At 42.2% G+C, this 26400-nt stretch overlaps 1 protein-coding gene across 2 annotated transcripts in view; it reads left to right on the top strand.

The window, feature by feature from the left end:
- The window catches only part of zc3h3 (zinc finger CCCH-type containing 3), a 70789-nt gene extending 44616 nt beyond the window's left edge, over positions 1-26173 (top strand). Inside the window, exons 5-12 of one of the 2 annotated variants that reach the window (XM_042007080.1) lie at positions 5434-5597; positions 9507-9582; positions 9831-9986; positions 12606-12675; positions 14895-15026; positions 22563-22726; positions 22809-22966; positions 25977-26173. In XM_042007080.1, coding sequence (XP_041863014.1) covers positions 5434-5597; positions 9507-9582; positions 9831-9986; positions 12606-12675; positions 14895-15026; positions 22563-22726; positions 22809-22966; positions 25977-26008 — 952 coding nt within the window. In that variant the 3' untranslated portion in view covers positions 26009-26173. Of the gene's footprint in view, positions 1-5433; positions 5598-9506; positions 9583-9830; positions 9987-12605; positions 12676-14894; positions 15027-22562; positions 22727-22808; positions 22967-25956 lie in introns of both variants that reach the window. The other variant, XM_042007079.1, reaches the window with a different exon arrangement.
- The last annotated feature ends 227 nt before the right edge of the window (positions 26174-26400 follow it).

The raw sequence follows: 26400 nt of genomic DNA, 5'->3' as shown, positions 1-26400 counted from the left end.
AGAGATCCAACAAAGACCTGAACCAGGACCTGGGAGATACATCTGGACCTTCAGCTGATCCCTCTACTGTTGGCTGAAGCCTCATCAGAAATGGTCTCCATGGAACGTGGCTGTTGGAAAGCCATTCTTGAGGCAGGGGAGCATGGAAAAAACGGCTGAGATGTGTCACATGACACAAGAACTGGACTGAATATCAGTGGCAACAGGTCTTATGGAGGGATAATTCCTCCCCAGAACCTGGACCTCAACATTATTGAAGCAGTGTGGGATCATTTGCACAGAGAACGGAACAAAAAGCAGAAACATCCAAAGAAGAGCTTTGGAAAGTCCTTCAGGAAGCCTGAACTATTCCTGAAGACTATACTGAGGATTGGTGGGAAGTAGTTTAGATATTAGCAATAGAGAAAGTTTCTAAGGACAACAAATAAAGTTTAATAAACTTTTTAAAGGAAAAATTTAATAAATGACTTGGAAAGTCCTTCAAGAAGTCTTAAAAACTATTGATGAAGTCTGCTTAAAGAAATGACACACACTTTGTCTAAGAGGAAGTGTATAAAGAAGTGAGCAGTGTGTCAGGACAAAATCAAAAGTTGTTTCATAAACTGTAAAAATCATACCAGATGTTATCAGTTGACTTTAAAAAAATATTTTTTTCCCTTCAAGTGATATTCAGATTCATATGATGAGAAAGTGTAACCTGTAACCTACATGGTCCCAGAGACTTTCTGCTCCCAGGGCCACAGGAAGCGAGTCTCTCTACCCAGCATGCCATGCTCTTACATGGTTATAGCCACGAGGAGCACAGCTGGTGATTTACTGCCCAGTGGCATTTTCAAGGAGGGTCAAGGGGGGTTATCTGCTGCAGTATTTTAGGCCCCGTCACCAGAAAATAGATATAATCTCAACATTAACTACATTAATAGTATCAGGAGTTGAATTAAGAAAGCCGTAAAGCATGCACTGCAGCGGATAAATTACATCCCAACCCCCTCTCACACCCTCTCAGAACACATCTCTGAGCTGCTCTTTAATTTTCTAGACCCCAATGTTTTCTCTGTTGCTATTATTATTATTATTATTATTATTATTATTATTATTATTATTATTATTATTATTATTTTATTTATTTATTTATTTATTTATTTTTATTTGTGTGTTTGTTTGTTTTTTGGTATTGATTAAAATTTCATGTCACCATCCTTCACAACTTCTGGCTCAGATGTTAATGTCCCACCAACCTGGTGACAAGGCCCAATCCTAAATAAGTATACTATCTTTGAGTGTGTGTATATGTTGCATATGTATGCACGCACACACACACACACATATTCGGTCCAGGCGCTCATCTTCTTTAGTGCTTCAGTATCGATCAGCACAGGATGTACGAGACTGGGCAATAAAGTGAAGCAGCGCTCTCTCGTCTTCACTTCTGTCCTCCTTTTCCCGCATTCACTCCCATGTTCATCCCCTTTTATCTCCTAGTTTATTCTTTTACTCATTACTTATCACATTAGTCATCTGCCTGTCACTAAAAGTCCTGCGTTATGATCCAGCTCTGCTGCTGTCAACGCTGCATGCTGCTTCTTCGTGGCCTCCTCCTCTCATCTGGCTGTGTTTGATGGGATCCCGAAGATGCTTTGGTTTCCTTTAAGGCCCTCCTGAATAAGAACAGCAGTCCCCATGCTTGGAATTAGCCAGATGCCTGTTTTTGCTGCGCTCTGTTTCAAGGGTAACTGTTTCCCGATATGAGCTTACTAATGCTTGGGTTGCAGACAAATAGACAAGGGCAGCATTATTCTGAGCAGTCACGCGACCCTCCAAATTCTTCCCTGTCACTAAAACAAAAGTCGGATCATTCATCAACGGCCCGGGTAGTGCTGAATAGCTCTCTCTCCTTTATCGCATGGTCAGAGGAGCGCACATACACTCACACCTGCACACAGAAAAACACACACACTCGCACATACAGACGGCTCTCGAGGGAGTTTCTTTGTGCCCTTGCTCCATCCTTTGCTTCCTCCTGTTTTTTCCTTCATATTTGTTCCCTGTTTTTTTTTTTTTTTTTTTGGTGAGTTAAAGTTCTTTTCTACGACTTTCAAACATTTTCTAATGGCACCATGCATGGTTTCTGTTAACCGTGCATGGTGCACAAACTTTCAGGTTAAAGAAAAGATTTTAAAAGTTGAACTTGGCAGATTTTCTAAGTAAGGCTGCTCTAATGATGACTAATTTGGCATCTATTTTACATCCTACCTCTTCTCTGAGCTCTCTCCAGTGAGTAAAAGTCAGTTCAGTGTTGTCTATTGTCTTATCGTTTGCTCTGTTCCTCTTTCTGTCTTTTCCTTGAATCCTCCAATAATGTTCTCTAGCGCTTCTTTGATAAATCAGCCACAGTGCACATTCAAAAACGCCAGTGTGTTGTTGTTCAGTTGCTAATGTAAGAAATGGTGCCGTAAAGTGAAATGCTGCTGTAAAGTGATGCGTTGTCCTGGAAGAAAACGTGATTGTGGTTTGTCAGCCTCGAGACGTTGCAGGGCAACAAGGGCTCCAGGAATGTACATGGTAAATGTTACTGTCTGATCAAAAAGAGCCAGAAACACATGTTTTTAAGGTCAGAAATATGCATTGTGCTACTATTCGGCTCTTTTGAAGCACTTTTTTATATCTTGAAAGGTGCTATATAAACAAAGTTTTACTGACCTAAAAGGGCAAAAAGCAAAATCATTTTACTGCAAGGTTTGCTGTCGTGCACTGCCTGTAGACCCAAACATTGCGTTATGAGCAACACCTTCCTCTACCTCTTCCCCACATCCCCCGCTCGACTCACCTGCGAACGAATGCAAACACACTGAGCAAAACAAAATCACCATTACGTGGAACATGTCAAAGTAACTAAAGACATTTATGTTGTTACTTTCTGTCCAGGAGAAGAAGAGTTGGCTCAGAGTCTAATTGTAACCTCTTTAGCACTCGCGGTGCTCTCTTCTCTGGAAATACAAGGCCAATCCGGGTTATGTCCCTTTCTTTATTCAGTAACTTTTACGCCAAAGACTGCGGTTTTTTTAGAGGTAGTATCAGCTCCTGGTTGTCTGCAGGTGAATGTTCGATTCTGCTCTCCCCCGGTTCGCTTTGAAAATATGAGCTGCCATTGCTTGCTGGCTGTAGCTTTTTACAGGGAGGGAGGACCGAGGGCTTGAAGAGATTCACATGAATGTACATGAACCGGCTTGTAAACACAGTGTGTCACGTCATGCTATACTCCAGATGAAATTACACCTCTAGCTTTTCACATCACCATTTTTAATTACTTCAATCTAAAAATGATGAATTTCTGCTTATCGCTCTCGCAATAACTTATCAAAGAAAGGATTATATTTAAGCAAATGATTTAGTGTCAACAAACAACAAAACTAAACATGATTTAGCTGATTCGGTACTCTTCTTTCCAGATCAGTTTTGCATCCAGCTGTAATCACCGCAAGGAGCAGCTTTGTTGTAGCAAACAAATCCATCTCACCAGGCTCTATTTTATCAAACTGTGATCCATACGTATAAATTTGGACAAATCTGGCAGGTACAGACTGTTTTTAGGCATGCTGACAAACAGTAATGACAGTTCTTACTGGCTGACTGGTTCTATGTGGTTTTCAGTACGTCTGTTTGGTTAAAGCTTTACTTTTTTGGTCAGAATTTGATCAACGGATCCCAAAGTTGAGAAGAATGGTGTGGTTGATTGTGTCAAAAGCTGCAGTAAGATGAGGATGATGATGAGATGATGAGATTTCTGGAATCATATGAGATGAGAACTATGCTTATTCACAAACTATGCCTGCATCATTCATGTGCAAATATTGCACATAAATGATAACAAGTCACAGATATTTCATGTGCATGAATTTCACATCCAAGAGTAATGTTTGAAACCGAGCGCTGTGGATTCACAGAGGTGTTCTCTGGAAGGATGATCGAGCATGTCACCATACGATAACCCCTCTACAAACAGGAGCATTTTATGTCTGTCACCTCAGCTTCACACCGAGCTACAATATTGAGCAGCTGATGTTAAACGGGGGGGCTGCGTGGTCCTCTGAAGGTGCATCAGATGTGTTGATTGTGTGTTCAGAGATGTATGATTTATGGCATGTGTCAGATGAAAATAAATCAGATCATCATCATCATGAAAGACATGCCTCATGGAGTTGTAGTGAAAGCAGAGGTGTGTGAGATTATTTGGATAATCAGTCTGAGGTTTGAATCCAGTGAAGAAACATCCAGGCTTGGTGTTAACACCCCCACTCTCTTCTGACTGCAGCCCAGTGTCAGGGTTAACTGCCGTCTGTGTTAACTGTTCATGTCATATCCCCATTAACCTCCATTGTGGCTCTGCAGGCCATCCGGTCCTTGTTTAAGCCTCCCTGGGTGGCAGTCAGCGCTCCAACATTAGCCCCCATTACAGCTCCCCTGGCTGCCGTTGCCCCGTGTAGGCCAGCCACTGATCTTGTATCAGTGAAACGGAGTGTCTATGCAGCTGAGTTATGGGACACACTCAGGTGGTGGGTGTGTGTGAGCGCTGTTGATGGTTGATATTTTGCTGGGTTTTTTCTCTTATTTGTAGCAGTGCAGCAGCTCTGTGCGTTAAGCGTCCGTGTCAGTTGTTTTGTGCGCGGTGTGCGTTCGGGGTAACCCTCTCTCTTCTCCGTAATGGGAGGCATGAACTCTCGCTCTAAACCCATTTCCAGCCCATCTGAAATACGGCAGCAAATTACCTCCAGCGGCGCCCTGCACACCAGCCCCAATCCGCCCCAAATAGAAGTGACAGGACAGCGCAATTTATCGCCATAACCCCTGCACCGCCCCACACACACCGCAGCCTCGCATGTGCAGCCGGCACACACATACACCAGCCCACTGAGTGACTCCTGGATGGTGAGCGTGTAGAGACCTGTGGTTGTGTGTAATGTACATACAGTAACAGGAGTGTGTGAGTGTGTGTGTGTGTGTGTGTGGTCTCTACACTTCAGCGTAGGGGCCAACCTCGCTGCTCTGGCCCCCTGCCCTGCCTATTATCTCATTGATTTCCTCCTCTCCTCTTTTCAATTCTCTCCATTTCCACACTGCCGTCCTTTCCATTAGAGGAGCAATTTAACAGAGTGCTGTGACATGGGAGGAAGAGGAGAGGAGGGGGGTGACTACAGGATGGGAAACATAAAGTGAAGAGGGGAGATGTAGTGGAAGCTGGAGGGAAGATGGGCAAAAGAGGGGTGGAATTAAAAGGGGGATGAGCCGATGATATTCTAACACAGTGCACAGCATGAGTGAATTTTTCACACAGTTTGCAAAGTGAACCAAACAGATCATTTTAATCACTGCGCTGAGAATATATGATTCCCACAGATTTCTTTTCTTTTATTCTGTTTCATCCATCTTTCTCAGGAGTTTCCTCCAGAACCGCCTCCGAGCTCCCCATGACAGACACCCACCGCCCGCCCAGCGCTGGGCGAGAAGCGAGATGTGCTGGATCCGTGGCTCCCTGTACCGGGTGTCCGCCAATAAGCTGTCCCGCACCGTGACGGCCAACATGACCATCAACCGAACAGGTACAGGTGTTTAGGATTTGGACAGTCAAGGTGTGATGATTGTTTGGTTACATTACACAAAGTCTGGGCGTTTATCTAAAAGTTTCATCTTTTCTTTTTTCAGTCTTTTTTTACTTTGTTTATTTTATTAATTTAAGTAAGAACAAATCACAGCCTCAATTTTATACAACTTATAACAGAAAAGTAAAAAACAATAGATATTTACATATGTAGACATTCTTATAAAAAGAAAAAGGGAGATTCAGCAATACAGGAAAAAAAATTACAATGAGCTAAAAAATGTAAAAAAAAAACAAAAAACATCCCACTTACCAGAGAATGTTCCATTTACCGGTACATGTATGATTTATATTCTCACGCTTGAAAAATGACCTTACATCACAGATCCAATAAATTTTAGATGGAGTGCTGCTTGATTTCCAGAGAGAAAGTAAATATTGTCTTCCTACAAGTGAAGTAAATGATAAAACCTAAAGCTGCTTGCTTTCTTGTTAAAGAGACCAAATAAGGCTGTATGGGGAGAGGGTTGTAGATTTAAAAAGATTCTTCTTGATGTGGAGTGTGATCGGTTCTGCGTGGCTGTGTGTAGACCCAAACTTAATAAAACTTGGTGGAGACTCGGACCACAGGTTGTAGAAGCCTTTCAAAAAAGTGATTAAGTTCTGACATCCATCTGCACATCTGGATCCAGGCAATGGTTCACACATACAGCACTGTTTCCCTCACATGTTGCCTATTTGTCATTTTTTCTGCTGTTTTTACCTAAGATAAGTTCTTAAAACAGATCAACACTCGCCTGGATTGCAAAAGGTAGCACAGGGATTAGAGACTTTTAAGCACTGCTTAAAGAGAGGAATTGATTCAGAAAGAGGGAAGAAAACTGGTTAAAAAAACCAAGTCAGCTTGAAGATGCCATCAGATGATCTAATCCTGATGTGACATGACATCTTTTTTTTTAATGTTTCAAGCCTAGACTGGTGCACACATCCCACCATCTTTAACAAAACACAGAAACTATTAAATATTAATAAACTAGAAAGCAAAGCAGGTTACTTACAATGAGTGTAGAAAATTTAATTTCTTAAGTGGTTTCTCTCATGTTGCTTTTTCTGAAAGAATGTTCTGTTTTACCACAAAGTCTTTAGGTTTTAGAATTTTTTTAAAGCAACACTGACCTTAAAACTGCACTCCTGACTCAACCCTGAAGCTGTTGTTGCCCTGCAGCATCTCAAATCTGAGAAACCAAGCTTTACAACTTTTTCTCCATCTTGGAGCATCGCCGCTGCAATTTGCTTAACCAAGACACATAAATGCCACAACTAGTTATCAATGCAACATGCACTGTGGATGATTCAGCAAAGAAATACAACAGGACACCATCGCTCGAAGGAAGGAAACGAAAGAGAGAAAGAAACAGATCAAAAAAATAAGACAAGAGTCAACAATGGACTGACTTGTACTGGTAGGAGAGGTCTTAGAGAAGAGACAGGATGCAAGATGGATACTGAATTAGCCATCATTAGGGGGCGCTTAAGTGCAATAATATGTCCAATTGCAGTAGTGTTGTAGTAGTATATTGTAATCTTATTTTCTTTAGTTTTTAAATGTCAGTACCGAACCTGACAGGGTGATAGAGGAAGAGAAAAGAAAAAAACAAAAGAAAAAAAACAAAAAACAAAAAGGTAATAACAGTTGTCTAGGCTGCCTAAAACACACCACAAAAAAAAACAATATAAACTACCACAGTACTACATGATACATAAAGAAAATAGGATAATGATATAAAAAAGTACAGTAGTCATCAAACGTACCTGCAGAGAAACGTACCGACACACAAACATCAGCAACATCCAGTCCGAAGCAGATGGAGAGATGAGCACGTTTGTGAGCTTGCACGTGTGAACATGCGTGAAATGTGTGCTTGCAAGGGGGGCCGTGATCACACCACACCCTGAAGCATCAGTGGGGGACGGGGGGAGCCCGAGGCCCAAAAGGCTCAGCAGGTCCACAGAGCACCAAGTCCAGAACAGCCAAAGCAGACAGAGCAGCGGCCCACTCGGCCCAGCAGGCGCCGCGGCGCAGGCCACACGGAGGGCAGGCACCCCACAGGCCCAAGGGCCACCCATTCCCCCTAGCCGAGCCCCGCCCAGGAACCCGACGGGGCCCGACTGCCCCAGGCAAAACCACCGCTGGCCATGCCAACACAACACCAAGACTAGGCGCCCCAAGGACAAGAACATGTCTGCAGGTCCCCCTACCCTTACCCATTCATCTCATCTCACCCCCCCTACCCCCCACACCCTGGGAGGGGACTTTTTTCCACAAGCTCCAACAGAAATAATGTTGATGACTCTCAAAAATATGTTAAATGTGCCCTCATAGGTGTCCCATTTCCAACTGGTACTGTGTAAAAAGCAAGCTTGTATTTCCACTCTTAATATTATGACAGGGGGATTTTAACCACTTTAAAAAGTCATGCAAAAAATCATTTTAATTAGTAACATCTTCAGTAAAAAAACAAGTGAAAAAAGACCTATCTAAGCATCTGTTTTAGGCTAGCATTTGTAGATAAAAGCTTTGTTTCTCCTCAGTGTTTTGGACACATTCAGTTGGTATTAAAATGACAGCCTGCCGAAGTTTAATAGCCGGTGCTGCTGAACGTGAGGTGATACAAGAGTGTTTATTCATGTTTGTGGCTGTAGCTCCATCCACATGCTCCCTCGTAGACTTAAGGGAGCAGGCTGGATTTGCCATCTGAAATAATAAAGTTGTCATCTGTCAGAGCGGCAAGGGGGAGGGCCCAGAGAAGTGGATGGTGCAGATTAAAGCCCGGATCTGCCTCTACCTCCTTCACACTCCTCTACCTCTCTTTTACACATTCTGGTGCAACTAAACCTGCAGGTGAAATTGAGGAGCTGTGTTCTGTTCAACTCGTGACCAGCATCCCAAACACCCCGCCTCACGGCGTTCCTGCATCCTCAAACACGCATCAGGTGTCTTTCCAGTGAGAGCTGTAATTTCACATCTTAATGTAGCGAGCGTCACATTTGTTCTTGGGATGGAGCCACCGAACTGTCACCTATCTGTAAAATCACAGCAGAGCGCACACTTGACGAGAGCCATAAAAGTCCTTCGTTCAGAGGCCAGAGGAAGATCAACTACCATTTCAAGCTCCTGGCCTCCTTGTCCTCCTGTCTACTCGCCTCATAACCTCCAATAACACCCACACTCTTTTCCTCCAGTCAGTGTTTGTGAAGTGACTGAGCTGGACATCACGTTTCGCCTTGGCACCGACATGTCAAACCAGCACAGTATAAATAACCAGTTCATAGATCAAGTTCTTATTGCATCTGTCTGCAGAAACACACACTCAGACAGCTTCAGCTCTGTCACGGCTGATGTCCGTGGTCAGAATAGCGTTTTTAAAAAGGCTTTGTTTCAAATTAAACTTAATATTTAGAGCAAATTTATTAACAAAACAAGACAAAAAAACTCCTCCTGAGCTTGTGTAACAGTGTCGTTATCAGCATACAGAAGTATTTGTGTTTAGTATTGTGAGAACATTTCACAGCATAAGTCAGTTTAACGGATTTGCATGATGACACTCTCCTGATGTTTTGACTGTCAAGCTGTAAATGCTGAATGAGCTCCATGTACACGCATGCTTTATACTGTTTATGAATTAATTAGGATAAACTTTAATATAAACAGCATTTAAACAGTTGATACACAAAGTTGTAAATTAAGCCCTTTACTTGTGGACTTTCTGCTCCCAGAACAGTTGTTGAACCTTGTTGATGTGATCAGAAAAAAGAATATTTTATACAGCATACTAAAAATGAGAAACTGCACGTCTAGTGGAGGATTGATGTTTTTATAATGAGCGTCTCTCACTTGCTCCACACTCAGGAAGGACCTCCAGCCCCCACATCTCACACATGAATCCTGCCTTGACCCGGTTCTCCAGCACTCGCCACTTAGCCAGGTAACGTCTGCAGCACCTGTTTCATCCGCTTTCAAGCACACAGCAGCACAGTTATGCTGCTTTATAAGTTTAGTCCTCCTACTGACGACTATAAATGCAGAATTATTCTTAAGATAAGGTATTAAGGTATTAATTAATCTTAGTATAAGGTGAACATCTGTACTGCTATCCTGCTGTAGTTTGTCCTCAGTTACCTCAGACTTGTTTATCATGGATACCTGTGGTTTGTGTTTGCCTCCTGAATCCAGTCGTGCGGTCCAGCGGAGTATTGCCATCATCAGACATGCTCGTCAGAAGAAGCAGCAGAGGCAGTACTGCATGTATTACAACCGCTTCGGCAAATGTAAGCGCGGCACAAGGTGTCCCTTCATACACGACCCGGACAAAGTGGCCGTGTGCACCAGGTAACAAAAACACAAGAACATCCCATTTGGTCCAGTAAGAGGGCCAGCTGGGAGAAGTCGAGCCTCATTCCCACTGCTGGTGCAGCTTGTTCTCTGTATGGAAATGTGCATCCAGGCACTTGATTGGGTGAAATTAGCTCAACCCTTTTTATTTACAGACGTGGACAAAATTGTTGGTACCCTTTGGTTAATGAAAGAAAAACTCACAATGGTCACAGAAATAACTTGAATCTAACACAAGTAATAATCAATACAAATTCTATAAAATTTAACCAATGAAAGTCAGACACTGCTTTTCAACCATGCTTCAACAGGATTATTTAAAAAAATAAACTCATGAAACAGGCCTGGACAAAAATGATGGTACTTAATATTTTGTTGAACAACCTTTTGACGCAATCACTGCAATTCCTGTAACTGTCAATGAGACTTCTGCACCTCTCAGCAGGTATTTTGGTCCACTCCTCATAAGCAAACTGCTCCAGTTGTCTCAGGTTTGAAGGGAGCCTTTTCCAGACGGCATGTTTCAGCTCCTTCCAAAGATGCTCAATAGGATTTAGGTCAGGGCTCATAGAGGCCACTTTAGAATAGTCCATGTTTTCCTCTTAGCCATTCTTGGGTGTTTTAGATGTGTTTTGGGTCATTGTCCTGTTGCAAGACCCATGACCTGCGACTGAGACCAAGCTTTCTGACACTGTCCAGCACATTTCTCTCTAGAATCCCTTGATAGTTTGAGATTTCATTGTTCCTGCACAGATTCAAGAACCCTGTACCAGATGCAGCAAAGCAGCCCAGAACATAACAGAGCCTCCTCCATGTTCCACAGCAGGGACGGTGTTCTTTCTTCATATGCTTCATTTTCCGTCTGTAAACAGAGAGCTGATGAGCCTTGGCCAAAAGTTCCATTTTTGTCTCATCTGTCCATAGGACATTCTCCCAGAAGCTTTGTGGCTTGTGAACATGTAGTTTGGCTTTTTTATGGTTTGTTTTTAACAATGGTTCCTCCTTGGTCGTCTTCCATTAAGTCCACTTTGGCTCAAACAACGACGGATGGTGCGATCTGACACTGATGTTCTTTGAGCTTGAAGTTCACCTTTAATCTCTTTAGAAGTTTTTCTGGGCTCTTTTGTTACCGTTTGTATTATCCATCTCTTTGATTTGTCATCAATTTTCCTCCTGCGGCCACGTCCAAGGAGGTTGGCTACAGTCCCATGGATCTTACATTTCTGAATAATATGTTCAACTTTAGTCACAGGAACATCAAGCTGCTTGGAGATGGTCTTATAGCCTTTACCTTTAACATACTTGTCTATAATTTTCTTTCTTATCTCCTGAGACAACTCTTTCCTTTGCTTCCTCTGGTCCATGTTGAGTGTGGTACACACCATGTCACCAAACAGCACAGTGACCACCTGTAGCCTATATATAGACCCACTGACGTATTACATAGACACCTGTGATGCTAATTAGTGGACACACCTTGGATTAACATGTCCCTTTAGTCACATTATTTTCAGTCTTTTCTAGGGGTACCATCATTTTTGTCCAGGCCTGTTTCATGAGTTTATTTTTTTAAATAATTCTGTTTAAACATGGTTGAAAAGCAACGTCTGAATTTCATTGGTTAAATTTCATAGAATTTTTATTCACTATTACTTTTGTCAGATTCAAGTTATTTCTGTGACCATTGTGAGTTTTTCTTTCAGGGTTCCAACAATTTTGTCCAGGTCTGTATTTATTTATATTTTTAGAATGAGTCATATTACACTACAGTTATTTCGCAGAGACTTTTATCCAAAGCGACTTACAGAGGTTAGGCAGTAGCATTACGGGTCTTGCGTGATGACCCAACTGGAAGGTGTTAATATTCGTGCCTTGGGGGAATCGAACACTGGATGCTCTGCCAACTGAGCCATCCAGCTGCATACCATCCATATAGATAGACTCAAATATCTGGATTCCATATATATGAGAACTGAGCACTAAAATCATTAAAACCATTGAGCTACATAAGCTATATCTTGTCCTCAAGATATTTCCACAACTACTAAAAACTTTTGAGTACTTTCCCTGACCTCTTGCATTTCCACGGTGCAGATATTTTAATCTATAAATCACCCAAATCTGCAGGTAATACTTTGCAGAGAAGCCAGGAGTTTGCTGCTCTGAGCGTCTCTGACTGGTGGAGTCTTTATAAACACAACCTTTAGACTCAGCCCTTCATGTTTTACTGAATCACTTTCACTTCCTCCTTGTTACTGCAGCCTCACCTCTCTGACTGTGCTGCAGACGACCCACAGCGAGGCGGCACTGATTCCTGCCCCGAAGTAGTTATTTAGTCCCATTAAAAGTAAAAAAATATATATACATCTGTGTATGGGAACTGTGTGGGTACTTCTGGTTGAAATGCTGCTAATGAATGTGGACTTTGATCAAGACCTCTAATTAGTTTGTTCCGTAAAGGGATGTTAAACAGAAGCGGAATAGTTGAAGTAACATCCACGTGTGTGTTTCTCTGGTGTCAGACTGATTATTAAAATGAAGTGATTTATTCTGGGTAAAATGGTCAGAAAAGCAGCAGCTCCACCCACTTTTTTCATTTTTGTTCTTTATCTGCAGGTTTCTGAGAGGGACGTGCAAGCAGGCAGATGGCGTTTGCCCATTTTCCCATAAGGTTGCCAAAGAGAAGGTAACATACACCCACGGAGTAGATGTTGGACAACGTCGTGTTTTATGGGTTTTCATGGCATAGGCCAGGCTGTGGTACGTTGTGAAGGTATAAGATGACACACTATTGGATGCAGCCGTCATGGATCGGATTTGGGCTCTTGGCAAAGCTCCTGTTTCCATGGACGGGAAGGTGCAAGGAGGACCTGACCTAATGGGGATTGAGGGAGGAGCAAACCACTTCCATCTCTGGGATTTTTCTTTTAATCTTCCAGTGTAACTAAACATAAGCTAATGATTTTTTTAATGAAGTCAGTTGTTTGATTGGCACATCAGAACCACCTCCAACAGTCTTGGTGTTGATCAGCATCTAAATTATATGTGTCACATTACAAAGCTCATCCAGTCCCGTTTCTCTCTGTTTAGAAAAATAACGGCCACTGCTTTCAGCCAACCAGCTGCAGCTCCCACTTTACCTGCTGAAAGTTGATGGTTTCTGCATCTTCATATGTGTATGACAGATTTATTAATCTGCACCAGGTTCCCCTGCAACAAAGTGTGTGGTTTAAATATTTGTAACCTGGCAGAGTGAAGACACGCTGCATGTGCCTGAATCCATCTCCTTTCAGAAAGTTCCATACCAGACAAAATAGAGTAAGATGTATGCTTGCTTTAAGGAGAGGATCCACATTTCTAAGCTAAATGATTTGGACAAACTACATTGTTTTTGTGTTTGTAAAGTGTTTAAGACTTGCAGAAAATCATACTGAAATCATGTACCTCACTTTACTCAGTCCTCAATAACCGTAGTTAGGATCTATGTTTTAAATGGATTTATTTTTGTGTAGCATGTCACCATATCTACATTAGTCCGGCCTCTTGTTCAGTTGTGAGCGTGTTTTTGTGTTTTTGTCCCCAGGAAGCTGTAGACACTCAAAAACATGAAAGCTCTTTTTTTTCTTCAAACAAAGAGCCGAGCAGCAGGTGTCCTGCTGCGTCTCTGGACGCTCATGCACAACGTCCTGCACCTGTGTTGGTTGTCACGCAGTCGCCCGAACGTGCTGAGAGCCCAGCTGTCGGTTTGACATGCCACCTCTCCACGCCCCCCCAACTTACCTCCACACATGCACAGCCTTCAGGCAGGAAAGGGTTCGTTGCAGGGGCGTGTCAGGATTATGCGTCCAGCACCCCTCCGAACTTGATCCAGGCGTTAGTGTGGATACGCGAGCCTGAATCCTGAATCCTGTACCCCACCCTCTTGCTCTCCCCCTCTTCCACTACCACAAATACTTCGAAACCAGATATTCATAGGCCAACTCCCCTGGCACCCCCATAGCCGGGAACACCACCCACCCTCCACCCCTGGCCCAGTCTGCGCACACATCCAGAGCACATAAACATATCATGAGAGCTGGACGAGCTGCAGCCTGGATAAATATTTCTGTAGCAGTTAATTAGGTAGAACAGATCCCATCTCAACATGGAGGAGTCCCTCTCACACTCCCTCCACCCCCCATGTTTCTTCACTGAGCTCCCTCAGAGGTAAATTTAGAGCGGCCTCCACCAGGCTCACCCCTACATGTTAAACTGTAGATCTCTGCGGGCGCACACACACACACACAGTCAAGACACACATCTTCTTTCCCTCTGCTGCTGTCAACTGCAATTAAGGTCATTTAGCTTGTCAGTGTGACGGATCGGCCGGCTCACGGGACGGGACAGGACAGCGGCGTGTTTTTAGAACCTGATGTGTTTACATGTATGTGTAACCTCACCCGATCTCTCCCTCTTTCTCTGCTTTTCCTCTTAAATCAGTGTGTTTTGAACCGATGCTCTGAAGGGAGTCGCTTTTTTCTTCCTATTAGAAGGACTTCTGAATATTTCAGAATAATCTGGGAGTTTTAAACCTTCAGAATACAGATGTGAAAAAATAAAAACACAATCTGTGTCATATCTAATGTTTTATTTTTCAGGACATGATTACTTCATACTGAAGAATATTACCAGCTTATTAAAGATTCTTTTACAAGCTGCTAAATCATGGCATAGGCATATATATTTTTTTATTTATTAATGACACCGTGTTCTGTCATGTGTTGTTGCTCTGAGGTCATATTCACCTTGTTTTATGACCTGTTGAGGACCAGAGGATGTTTTATGTCCTTACACAGAACTGAATGACTGAAAAATGTACTTTGTTCTGTTTGGATATCTGAGATCTGATTGTCTGTGTCTCTGCAGATGCCGGTGTGTTCCTACTTTCTGAAGGGTATCTGCAACAACAGCGAATGTCCCTACAGTCACGTCTACGTGTCCCGCAAAGCTGAAGTCTGTGAGGACTTTGTCAAAGGCTACTGTCCAGAGGGACAGAAGGTAAAATCACATAAAATCCTGGAAGAGGTTTGAGCGGGAGGGTGTTAGACTGTGCAAAAATATACTCAATACCAACTCAGTGAATAATTACTAACTTCTGAGAAGTGTTCCTGTGTGAGAAATGTTTCCAGGGACATATTTAGTTTCAGTCTTCTTCTACAAGGTTTCAAGTCTTTCTTCAGTTTCTCAGCCATGATTCTTCTTCTAATCTCTTGTTGTCTTAGTTCCTACTAGTTGTGCTACGTTTTGCTAAGATCATTTTCTGAATAACACAGATGATGAAGATGAAGAGATTAGAGATTTGTTTCCTTTTAGCAGCTGTGAGAAACGTAACCTCTGTCACCGCCTTCATACTGCAGCCTGGTTCATCTGCTTCACACCCGTTCACAGAAACACCACTGATGCATGGTTTCTGTTGAGCAACATGTCAAAAGTTTGCTTTAATTTGATCCATTAAATCAGACTTCCTTCAGCTTTAAGTTGGTCCGGCGCTATCATGTCATTTCAGAGTTCTTTCTTTAAGCTGTACTTTTTATTTTGAACATACAGTTATATTGTGTAACACGTATAAGGTTCCACTGAAGTTAAACTGAGGCTTAGGTAAACAAGTAGTTTGGTAACCATACGCCCGCTGCGCACACACACATGCATGTACACAGTGACACACAGGCAGCAACAGCTGCAGGGGGTGGTGGTCCATAATGGCATAGCTGTAGTGTCTGAGTGACACATTGAGGGCCTGATGGGTAACGGAGAGCCACTTACCCATGACTCAAGATGCTCAAGTCACCACACACACACACACACACAAACATGCTGTCCTCCTCAAACACGACCTCTCCTCCTCCCCCATCCTGTGGTTTTGCTTCCCTTTGTCTCCCCCTTGTTCTTTTTCTCTCTGCTGGGTTTGGAGCGTCGAGTGTGAAACAGATGCTTTTTCATACTGTCAGACTTCATTTAAATAGTGTGTGTGGAAATGAGCATGTAGAAAACAAGAGGGATATTAATATTTATTCTATTAGCTGAAGTGCTTAGGTCTGTGATTTTCCTCCTGTGTGTGTTTGTGCCTGAGTGCACGTGTGTGTGTGTTTATGAAGCGCTGCACTGCGAGGCTCTGCCGGCTGTATGATGGATAGCAGGCAGTAATTATAGATGGGAAAACTGCTGAGGATGGCACTATGAGCCGAGCCGGCAGACACTCCAGCAGCTCACGGGTTAAGTCTGCTTCTCGGCTCTATCCTCTTCCTCCTCCTCCTCCCAGACCTGCTACCATCCTGCCTCATCCTAGCTTTGTCTCACCCTCCACCCTGCAGGATCAGTCCACTCTCACCCGGTACTCCCTCTTCTCTGTCCTGAACTTATTTTTTATTTTAGTTACAAAAAGTTTTTATGTTTCTGAAATATAATTAAGTTTTAAATTTGTAATTTGTTTATTTAAGCTTTACTTAAGACACAAGAACAAAAAAAAAAATTTCATTGTCTTCACTGACCTGCGTGTTTAAGGGAAAAAAGCTAAAATAGGATTTAGAAACACACTCGCATAAACCAGGACCAGTCTTGTTTCCATTCAGCTTTTCTACCGTCTGGGGATGTTGTGTAGAAGGAAGTAGCCTTGTCCAGCTGTAATAACCTCACAGGAAAAGGTGTCACCTCGATGGTTGCCTATGTGTCTCCAAAATTTCAACATCCACCTCTGCATCAGTGGTACCTTCACACATTTGAAGTCCTCCGTGGACACAGATGTTCCCGTTCCATCACAGCTTTCTCTGATAACAACCTTGATGGTCTTTCTCATCTTTGGTACACAGAAGCTGACATCCGTTCTTACCCCAAAACAGCTGAAACGTGGGCTCATCTGAACTTGTGTCCACTGTCTTTCTGTCCATCTGAGATGAGCTGGTGTCCAGAGAACTGGACAGAGTGGTGAGCCACAACCCACCCTGACTTAGAAAGACTAAACCTTTGGTGGATGCTTCTTTTTATATCTAATCCTGGCACCCTCACCTGCCACCAATCCCCCAGAGCCATGTTGTTGGATATTTTATATAGTTTTATGTCTTGTTTTGCAGCTCTCCTGACCTTTTCCTATCAGTTTATTTATTTTATAAATACAGTGAAGCTGGTCAGTGAACCGACTGAAATCATTCCCTAGGACTTCTGTTTGCTAAGTAAAGGTAATTTTTTTAAATGACAGATTAATTTATTTATTTCATTTCAGATTTTTTTTTTTTTCATAAATTAGATTTTACTTTAGTCTCTTCTTCAGTTATAACTTCTGGATCAGCCTCCTTCAGAATATTTGACATGTTAAAATAAAAGTTACTGTTAAGAAAAACTAAAACTTTTTATTGGAGAATGAAATGTAAACAAAGCAGTTATGTTTCAACAATTTTAAAACTTTTGTGATCAGCTTAGTGTTGAGAAAAGGCCTCCTGTGGGCAAGTTAAATTAAAAACACTAAAATGTCTCTGTGTTTACTGTTGCATTGCTGCTCAGTTTGGGTTGTAGGGCATTCAGCTGCAGATCTGTAGCCAGTCCCGGTGGGATGGTTCTAAAGACTGTGACCTAGTAGTTGAACAAGGACGGGCATGTGCAAAACATCCTCCTGCCTTTTTATATTTATAAGTGTTTATTTATCTTGCATCGTCATTAGTATTGCCTGCTTCAGTAATAAAAGGTTTAAATAAAAAGTGGAAAATTATGACAAAACGTCACAATATTTGTACCAGCCACTGCACAAATCGCTCTGAGTACACCTTGTGGAGGACTGTTGACTGTACTGCACAGCCTGAAGTCAAAATCAGTGTAATTTCCACTGTTTTTCATGCATATGCTCCCTGCTCTGCATTGTTTCATACTTGTTCATCTGGCGGTGAAGTCGATGCTGTTTACTCCTGAAATCTGGTGGAATGAACTTTGCTGTTTTTCTAAAAGGGTTGATTACTTACTAGGGTCCTGATGCAACAACTGATCTGAACTGATGGCATTAGAGAACATTTCTCTCATTTTAGAATTTAAATCAAAATCTGTCTTTAAAAATGTTAAAAATACGCTCCCCCTGCACTTTATCAGGTCCACTTTATTAGTACCAGTTTGGACCCCTTTTTCCTTTAGAACTGCCTTCGTTCTTGGTGTCATCCAACAAACTGTTAGAAACCTTCCTCAGATTTTTGCTCCATATTGACATGACAGCATCACACAGTTGCTGCAGGTTTGTCGGCTGCATCCATGATGAGAATCTCCCGTTCCACCACATCCCAAAGCTGCTCTACTGGACTGAGATCTGGTGGCTGTGGAGGCCGTTGGAGTCCAGTGAACTCATCGTCATGTTGTAGAAAGCAGGTGGAGATGATCTGAGCTTTGTGACATGGTGCATTATCCTGCTGGAAGTAGCATCAGAAGATGCTCCACTGTGGTCATAAAGGGATGGACATGGTCAGCAACAATACTCAGGTAGGCTGTGCTGGTTAAACCAGGCCACGTTGGTACTAAGGAGCCCAAAGTGGACCAAGAAAATCTCCCCCCACCATTACACCAGCAGCAGCCTGAAGCGTTGATCCAAGGCAGGATGGATCCATGTTTTCATGATGTTTCCAGCAGATTCTGAGCCTAGCGTCTGAATGTGGAGCTGAAATGGAGACTCATCAGACCAGCAACGTTTCTCCATCTTCTATTGTCCAGTGTTGGTGAGTGTGTGTGAATTGTAGCTTCAGTTTCCTGTTCTTAGCTGGCAGGAGGCACCCGGTGTGTCTTCTGCTGCCGTAGCCCATCTGCTTCAAGGTTGGACGTGTTGTTTGTTCATAGATGCTGCTCTGCAGACCTTGGTAGGAACCTGTGCTTATCTGACTTCCTTTTGCCTTTCTATCATCTCCAACCAGTCTGCCCATTCTCCTCTGACCTCTGACTTCAACCAGACATTCTGGTCCAGACAACTGCTGCTTGTTAGATATTTTCTCTTCTTGAGACCATTTTCTGTAAACCCTAGAGATGGTTGTGTATAAAGATCCCAGTAAATACTCAGACCAACAACCATGCTACGTTCAAAGTCACTTAAATCTCCTTTCTTCCTCATTCTGATGCTCAGTTTGAATTTCAGTGAGTCGTCTTCACCATGTCTACATGACTAGATGCTGCCGTGTGATTGGCTGTTTAGATATTTGTGTTAAGTCAATGGGACAGATGGATCTGAAAAAGTGGCCAGTTAGTTTAACTTAAGTCTTGAAAATCTCAAATTTCAACAACAGTTATAACTTAAATAAAATAGAAAATACAAATTTAAATAAAAAAGTGCCGAAGTTGCACATGCATCAACCCTAAGACTTCACTGTGCGTAAGAAAAGATCTTTCAGTAACGTTGATCTTCTCTCCATTCAGCAGATTCATTTGGTTAATGACTCTGTTGAGAATTTTTTGCTCACACACGTGCCCGGTCGCTGCGGTAAAAGTGCAGCCTGATTCCAGTTTTTTTGGCAGCGGACGAGCCATGTTTCTTCTTCTACTTAATGCTCTGCACTGAAACCTCTGTGTCAACGCTGCACTGTTATTAAAAAGAATTAGAAAGACGCTAATGTCTGTGTGATTGCAGCCTGAACTCAGTGATGCAGTGAACCTCATTCTCTATGTTTTCCTCTTTTAAACTTATAATATATCAACCTGGACTCATTTATTGTTCTGTTCCACTCACCACAACTTGTTCTCAATGGGTTTTGGCTTTATGCCCACGTTGTAAATGCATGCAATGTCCCTTTTTAAAAAAAATTTTACTGTCTTTTCCATCTCCCAGCCTCTCTTCCGCTCATCTACTCTCTTGCTTCCTTTCTGTCTCTTGGTAAATGTGCTGACTCCTCCTGGTTTTGGCCCAGCAGAGAGCTCTCTAATAGGCCCCAGAGACATCCCAGCATTCCTTAAATCAAGTGGAAAATTGTTAACTTGGTGTGGGATAAAGATGTTCTGTCCACTTTAGCTTTTTTTCCTCCCATTTTCCATCTCTCTCTCTCTCCGTCTCCATTTCTCTGTCTTTTTATGAAAATGAGGATGTATGGAGCTGAGGAGAGCAAACTGAACTTTGCAGTCAATTTTTCAGACACTTACAGCTTCTCACTCTGGCTATGAACTTCAGCTTTAACTCCTCAGTTTTAACACAGGAACGCTGTGAGCGATGGTATGGCCTCCTCAAACTGAAACATTACAACCAGGATAAGAGTTAAAACCTTCCGAAGGTTGTTGTGTAAAAGATCAGACCTGCAGCTGCAAATACAGAATTTAGAAAGTTTGTACTTGTAAAGTATGTAAAGTATTTTCCAGCTTTTGCAGATATGCAGATTCTTGTCTTTTCATATTTTGGTCAGACAAATAATTTCTTTTACATTAATACAAATTATATTTTACCATAAAATTATTTACAGTGTATGTTCTCCTGGTTGGTTAACAGTGACGTCTGAACCAAATATAATAAGATCATCATCAACACCTGCAGCAAACCCGACTCGTTTAGAGAAATGTTGTTTCAAAACCGCAGCCCTATAAGATGATCCAGAGAAACATTTGTCAGCGAGTTGATCCTGGGCTGTGCTGGCACCCGTGGGTGCAGATCCAGGGGTGTGAGGCTGGGGAGAGGAGGCTCTGATGGCAGCAAGGTGGGGCCCCTGGGCTCCAGAGGGGAGTTGACCAAGAGTCCACAATGTTCCTGGAAAATCGATCTCTCTTGCCTCCACTCACACACACTCTATTTCTGGACCAATCTGTTTCCCTGTCCCACACTCCTCACCCCACCACACACATACATCTAAAGACACACACACTCCTTGCAGCCTACACTCCAGAGTGAATATAATTAGCTTTTCTGACAGGTGGGAGGGATCGTATCTCGTGGAGAATGAAGCTACCAATTTACACCCGCATTACACTCTCATACACACTCACTTGCAAACATGGATGTGAAAGCTCACGCTCTCATGTACAGCGCTCCCCAGAATGACATTAACTGTTACACACTCGCTCTGCTTGTACATTAAAAGACAGGGTGACAGAAACAGTCTCTTAAAAGTAGTAACCTACAAAGAAGTGCCTAATAGTGGGGTGGGCCTCATTTTTACCACTTAAAATCCTGTCACACAAGTCCTTTATGACATCAGTGGACACTTAGGTCCACTCCACAGATTCATATTAAGTTTTAATCAGGAAAGGACCCAGTACAGGTGTACATAAAGGTTATTCCAAAATTAAACCGTATTTCTTTCAGCCATGAACATTAAACCATTATGTGTGGGCATAGTGTTTGTACTCTCAGAGAATATAAAGTAAACTAGAGTCATATAAAACTGATGTTCGGGTATGCTCTCAGATTTTTATAAAACCTATATGCACACATGAAAAACAAGACCATTCATTAGGAGAGATGATTTTTATACCAGTGCTGACACTGTGAAATATTTCCAGTTACATTTTATAAACCAGTTCTCATTTGCAAACAAAAATTATGATATCCATTCATCTTGATCGGGTGTTTTGGAGTAGTACAACATCTAAAACATCTAAAACACTGACATTTATTCAGCATCCAGGCAGAAAGCAACAGGATGCTTTTTGTGGAAATGAGAATCAACATGGCCTGACTTTTACTGTCTGGAAAGAGCTCAGAGAAGAGACGGGATAAAACACAGATGCTGTATTATTCATCATTAGGGGGCGCCAAATTGCAAAATCTCTGCTAAAGTTCAATAGTTCTTCTACAAATGTTGTTTTATGTCCTGAAGCCAAAAAACAAAATTTTCTTTTGTTGTGTTTTTATTTTGTTTTTTTTTCTAAATGGAATCATCTAAGTTATTATAACCTTTATTTTGTCTTATTTAAACTCTTCCGTCAGTCGCCTCCCCCGCTTCCTGTTTTATGCTATTTGTGCCATAAAGTGGCCTTTATCTGAGTCAGACTGCATTAGTCCGGTTTTGTTAAGCCCAAACATTTAGACACAGGAAGTAGTTGTGTGAAACTATGGTTGTGAATGGTTGATTACTCTCAGCATCTTCTGTCTGCCATTCTGTCTCAGACATGTTTGATTACCATCATAACTTTTTAGGAATTCTTTTTATTTCCTGGAATGTCCGGGATATCAGATGCTCATCAGTTTCATAGGTTTACTTTTTGAAACAGCACATCAGTTTGTCTAAAGTCTTTTTCTAAACAGGTCAAATCTGCCTGAAGCGAGTCTTTAAACCTTTACCTTTTCCAGTCACCTTTTCTGATCTGCATCTTCAGCTGCTCAGGCCTGCAGAAGTGAGTCAGTGGACTTTAGACACAGTGGAAACTTAGATAACTGAAAGAAATTAATCAAAAAGTTTTATTTTGGCTCTGCTACAAGTCAGACTCGGACCAGCTTCACTAGGAAGACTTTTAACACTTCCCCTGGTGTTATAGTTAATTATTTTCTGTGTATATTTTTATCATGGGGTCACCCCTCGGACACATCCACAAGTAAATGTATTCTACCATGCAGGTTCACAGATGTGATCTTCTACTGTTCATGTGTTTAATCCCTAGTGTAAGAAGAAACACACTTTGGTGTGTCCAGAGTTCTCTAAGACCGGCTCCTGCCCGCGAGGTTCCCGCTGCAAACTGCAGCACCGCCAGCGAGTCAAACGGAGTGCCGGTAACACCCCCACCACTCCAGCCAAGAAAGTCTGCACCAAGAAGCCCCTGGAGAGGTTAGCAGTGCAGTCGGCTGTGTTTATAACTGCCACTGTATCATCACACTGTACATAACGGGTCTGGTTTTCTCTCTGCCAGGCTGTGTCTGTCTGTCACCCTGCCACAGGATGCTCAGGCAACTCCAGGGACGTCCACTGCTGGTCCTCTGGCTTTGCCGTCGTTCATCTCCCTCTCCAGCTCTCCAGAGGAGGCAGATGCACCGGACACACTGCCCACCGACACAGCCCAAGTCAAAGGTTTGAACAGTCGTCGCATTGCAGCGTTCTGCTGCCATGTTGGGGTTAATCCTGGGTTTGAAACCAGGCTGAATCTGGGATTGTTTATAACTTAACAGGCAGATCTCAGTGGCTGTCCCACTGACATTTGCCTGATTGTCAAACAGAAATTACTCGTTACACACACTTTCCAGCCGGAAATAGTTCTTTTCTTCAAATACTGACTGACTGACTGACTTGTCCACAGATGTTTTCTAGAAGGATCTTGGTCGTGGTGAATAGCAGCGGATCACTCTTGAATTGATGGAATTGGAGAGGTGGGGGTCCAGAGCTGCACAGGGACAATGATGATCAGAGTGTGTGTGATGGTGCTTGGGGGAGGAGTAATAATGCCCCAAGCACAGAGGTAGTAATATTTGTGTTAATGTCTGCAGAGACCACGAAGACACTGAGAAACATCTTATTTGTTTAGATCCTAAATATTGATCATCAAATGCCAGTTTATTGTTATTTATTTAGTTGTAGCAATGACAATAAATCTACTAAAGTAAAATAAGAGAATAATTGCACATATAATCAGCGGTGAGAAGAACATCCTGCATGTGCACACGTAGATTTTCATCAGCTGAGCTGCTGGAAGTTGGATAAAATTCTACGTTGATCTTTCCAGTTTGTTTGGCAAAGCTAAGCTCCTAAACAGAAGTGGCGAGACAGTTAATTCTTAAACACAAATGGAAATTGTGAAATATACCGAGGGGACTGCAGCTCTTTGCCCAGAGCAGAGGAAGATTGTGGATCCAGGCCAGTCAGATTTGTTACTGGTATCATCGTTTCCGGTCGCTGTCACAGGTGAAGCTGCTCTCACTCCTCACTTGTAGTTTTGACTGTAGCTGTCGTTTGTTTTAATATGCTAAACATGGCTGGTTTTAGGATTTGTCGTAGACATTTTTCCATTGATCCCAGTAAAACTGAAGTTGTCACCAGGCTGCTGATACGTTCAAGACATCAGAAACACACACAATCAAACCAAAACAAATGTTGTCAGCGTACAGTTTCCAATCAGTAAGAATTTACAAATGATGAAAATGTATTTTATTAAAAACATTTATGATGATTTAATGACTTCCAGCTGTGGTCTACCATCTGGATGGTGTCAGGTACTTCCAGTATTTTCTTCCGTGCAGATAAAGAATCGATCAGAACCTGTTCAGGTTTATTCCTAGATAAACTCTGATTGAGTTCCTGTTTAATGACGTCATTCACACATTTATTGTAAAAACACATAAATGCTGATTTGTATGTCATTGGCTTTCCAAGTTTGTTGAAAGTTAGTTTCTGTCTACAGAACAGTTCAGCTTCTTTCTTCAAACAGATTTAATGCTGCAAATATTCATCAAACATGAGCACAGACGTTCTCAAGGCAACAAAACTCTTTTCACTCTTTTTATGTTTTATTTAAGTTTTCTTCTTCCTTTCCTGTTTTGTAAATATCCACAGCCCAGATATCCTCATCTTCTCATGAGTTTCTTGCATTTCTGTGTTTTATTCACGTGAGTTCTGGGTAGTAGTGATTTAAACGATTTAAACTGGTGGCCTGAGACAGACGTTGTGATGCGACGGCACCGGTAGCTTCAGTGTGCATCGGCTAAAGGCACAATGTGTCTTTCTTGCTGTGACCGCATCAGTAAAACCCATGGATTATTTTATCTCCTCTGCAGATAACTTGTGTGTTTTTAAGGCACCTTGAACGCAGCATCACTGTCTTTTGCTGTTTTTTTAATAAACCATACGGGAGGCAGGCGGTGCGGCTGGTAAACAGCAAACATGGAGCACAGCGAGTCAATAGAAGAGGAGATATTCAGCGTATGTAAGTTTTATAAGTGTTTTGTAAAACATTGTAAAATTCCAGACAGAGAAGACTAAGAGTAAAATAACCTGAGAAAAGGAGTTTGTAAATGGTCCTTTTTTAATTCTTATTTATTTATTAAGAGGCCAAAACAAAATTGCCTGAATATAAATGTATAAGTAGACAGAGAGAAAAAAGTTTGTTTTCTGTTATTTAAAGTTTATTAAGAATAAAACAATTCTCTGTCTGAACCATACTGAATTACATCTTCTTTTTAAATGGGATTTATTGGTTTGCTTTATAGTAGACCATCTCATCAAATAAGTATCAAATACATCCTTCACCGGGAAAGAGAGAGGATAAAATAATTGTAATATTTAGAAACCAGATGTGGGCCTGTAAAATCTTGTTATGGTTTTGAATCGTTTTGAATGACATCATGAATCGTATTGAACCAAATCGTGTTGTACAAAGTCAAATCGTCAAATCACTAATGAACTGTATCGCATCGTGAACAGGGGTCAATAGTATCACATCGTGTCAGCAGGAAGCTTCACTGTATCATTAGTGTCTCGTTTGACTGGCAGCGTATCGAGATGCGTATCGAATCCGCCTCAGTGGGAATTTCCATCCTTACTGTGTAGAATCTTTTAGTTTCCTCCTCAGATGATCCTTTTACATCCTCAGAAATGTGGAAAGTTGTAAATCTACTCTCCACAGCTATAAAAAGCTGTGAACATACAGCTGCTCTCAGCTTGGGAACATACGTGCAGAAAGCTGTGATCATTTGCTCGTCGCGCCTCCTCCCCTGCTGTCCGGCTGCTTTGTGCTCTTAAGTATTACTAATGACACAGCGGTCCCTCGCTAACACGCCGCGCCGCCCAGAGCCTCATTAAAGGTGGAACTGAGCCAAACAAGCTCCTCTTCACTTTGCATAAATTAGCTCAGACGTCATGTATCACTGCCAAACTACAACTTCCCGTACACACATTTCCTTCACACCTCCATCCATCCTTGTTGTCCTGTTCTCTTCTTCATTTGCTCATCAGCTCAGACGTCATTACTCTACGTTTTAACACACAGAAGATCAGAGTGAACACATGAGCAAACACACCATTTGTCATTTGAATTTTTCTAAATCTCTTCTTTTCCTTTTACTCTCCAGTGTTTTCCTTTCTTCCACAGAGAAGAAGCTGCAGATCAAACCTCGGCTGTGAGTGCAGAGAGCTGCAGGATGGAGGTTTGTCAGGACACTCGCTCTGTGTCCATCACTCAGGATGTGAGAGTTTTATCTTTTTCAAACTAGTTTACATAAAGTCGAGTGTTTATGCTTCCGATTTGTTTTTGTATTTTTCCTGAGATTTTTGTAAATTAAACAGGAACAAATAAAGTGCAGAGTCTAAGTGTGTCTTGTGTCATGTCGAAGCTGGGACGGTGTTTATGGGCTGTGCTTGTGTTGTCACATGACCCGGGAGCTTTCATCAGGAAGGTGGTGACAGAAGCAGCAGTGGTCCTCATTTAAACGCCAGAACTGGAGACACATGAGTCCTCAGTGACTTCACCCTCACCAGGATATGTTGGTGTGTGTGTGTGTGCACATGTGTGTGGA

The sequence above is a fragment of the Melanotaenia boesemani genome, chromosome 14 (assembly GCF_017639745.1).
Source record: "Melanotaenia boesemani isolate fMelBoe1 chromosome 14, fMelBoe1.pri, whole genome shotgun sequence".
Taxonomy (NCBI): Eukaryota; Metazoa; Chordata; class Actinopteri; order Atheriniformes; family Melanotaeniidae; genus Melanotaenia; species Melanotaenia boesemani.
Note: the sequence above shows the minus strand (reverse complement) of the source record. Positions and strands in the feature narration are given on the sequence as shown.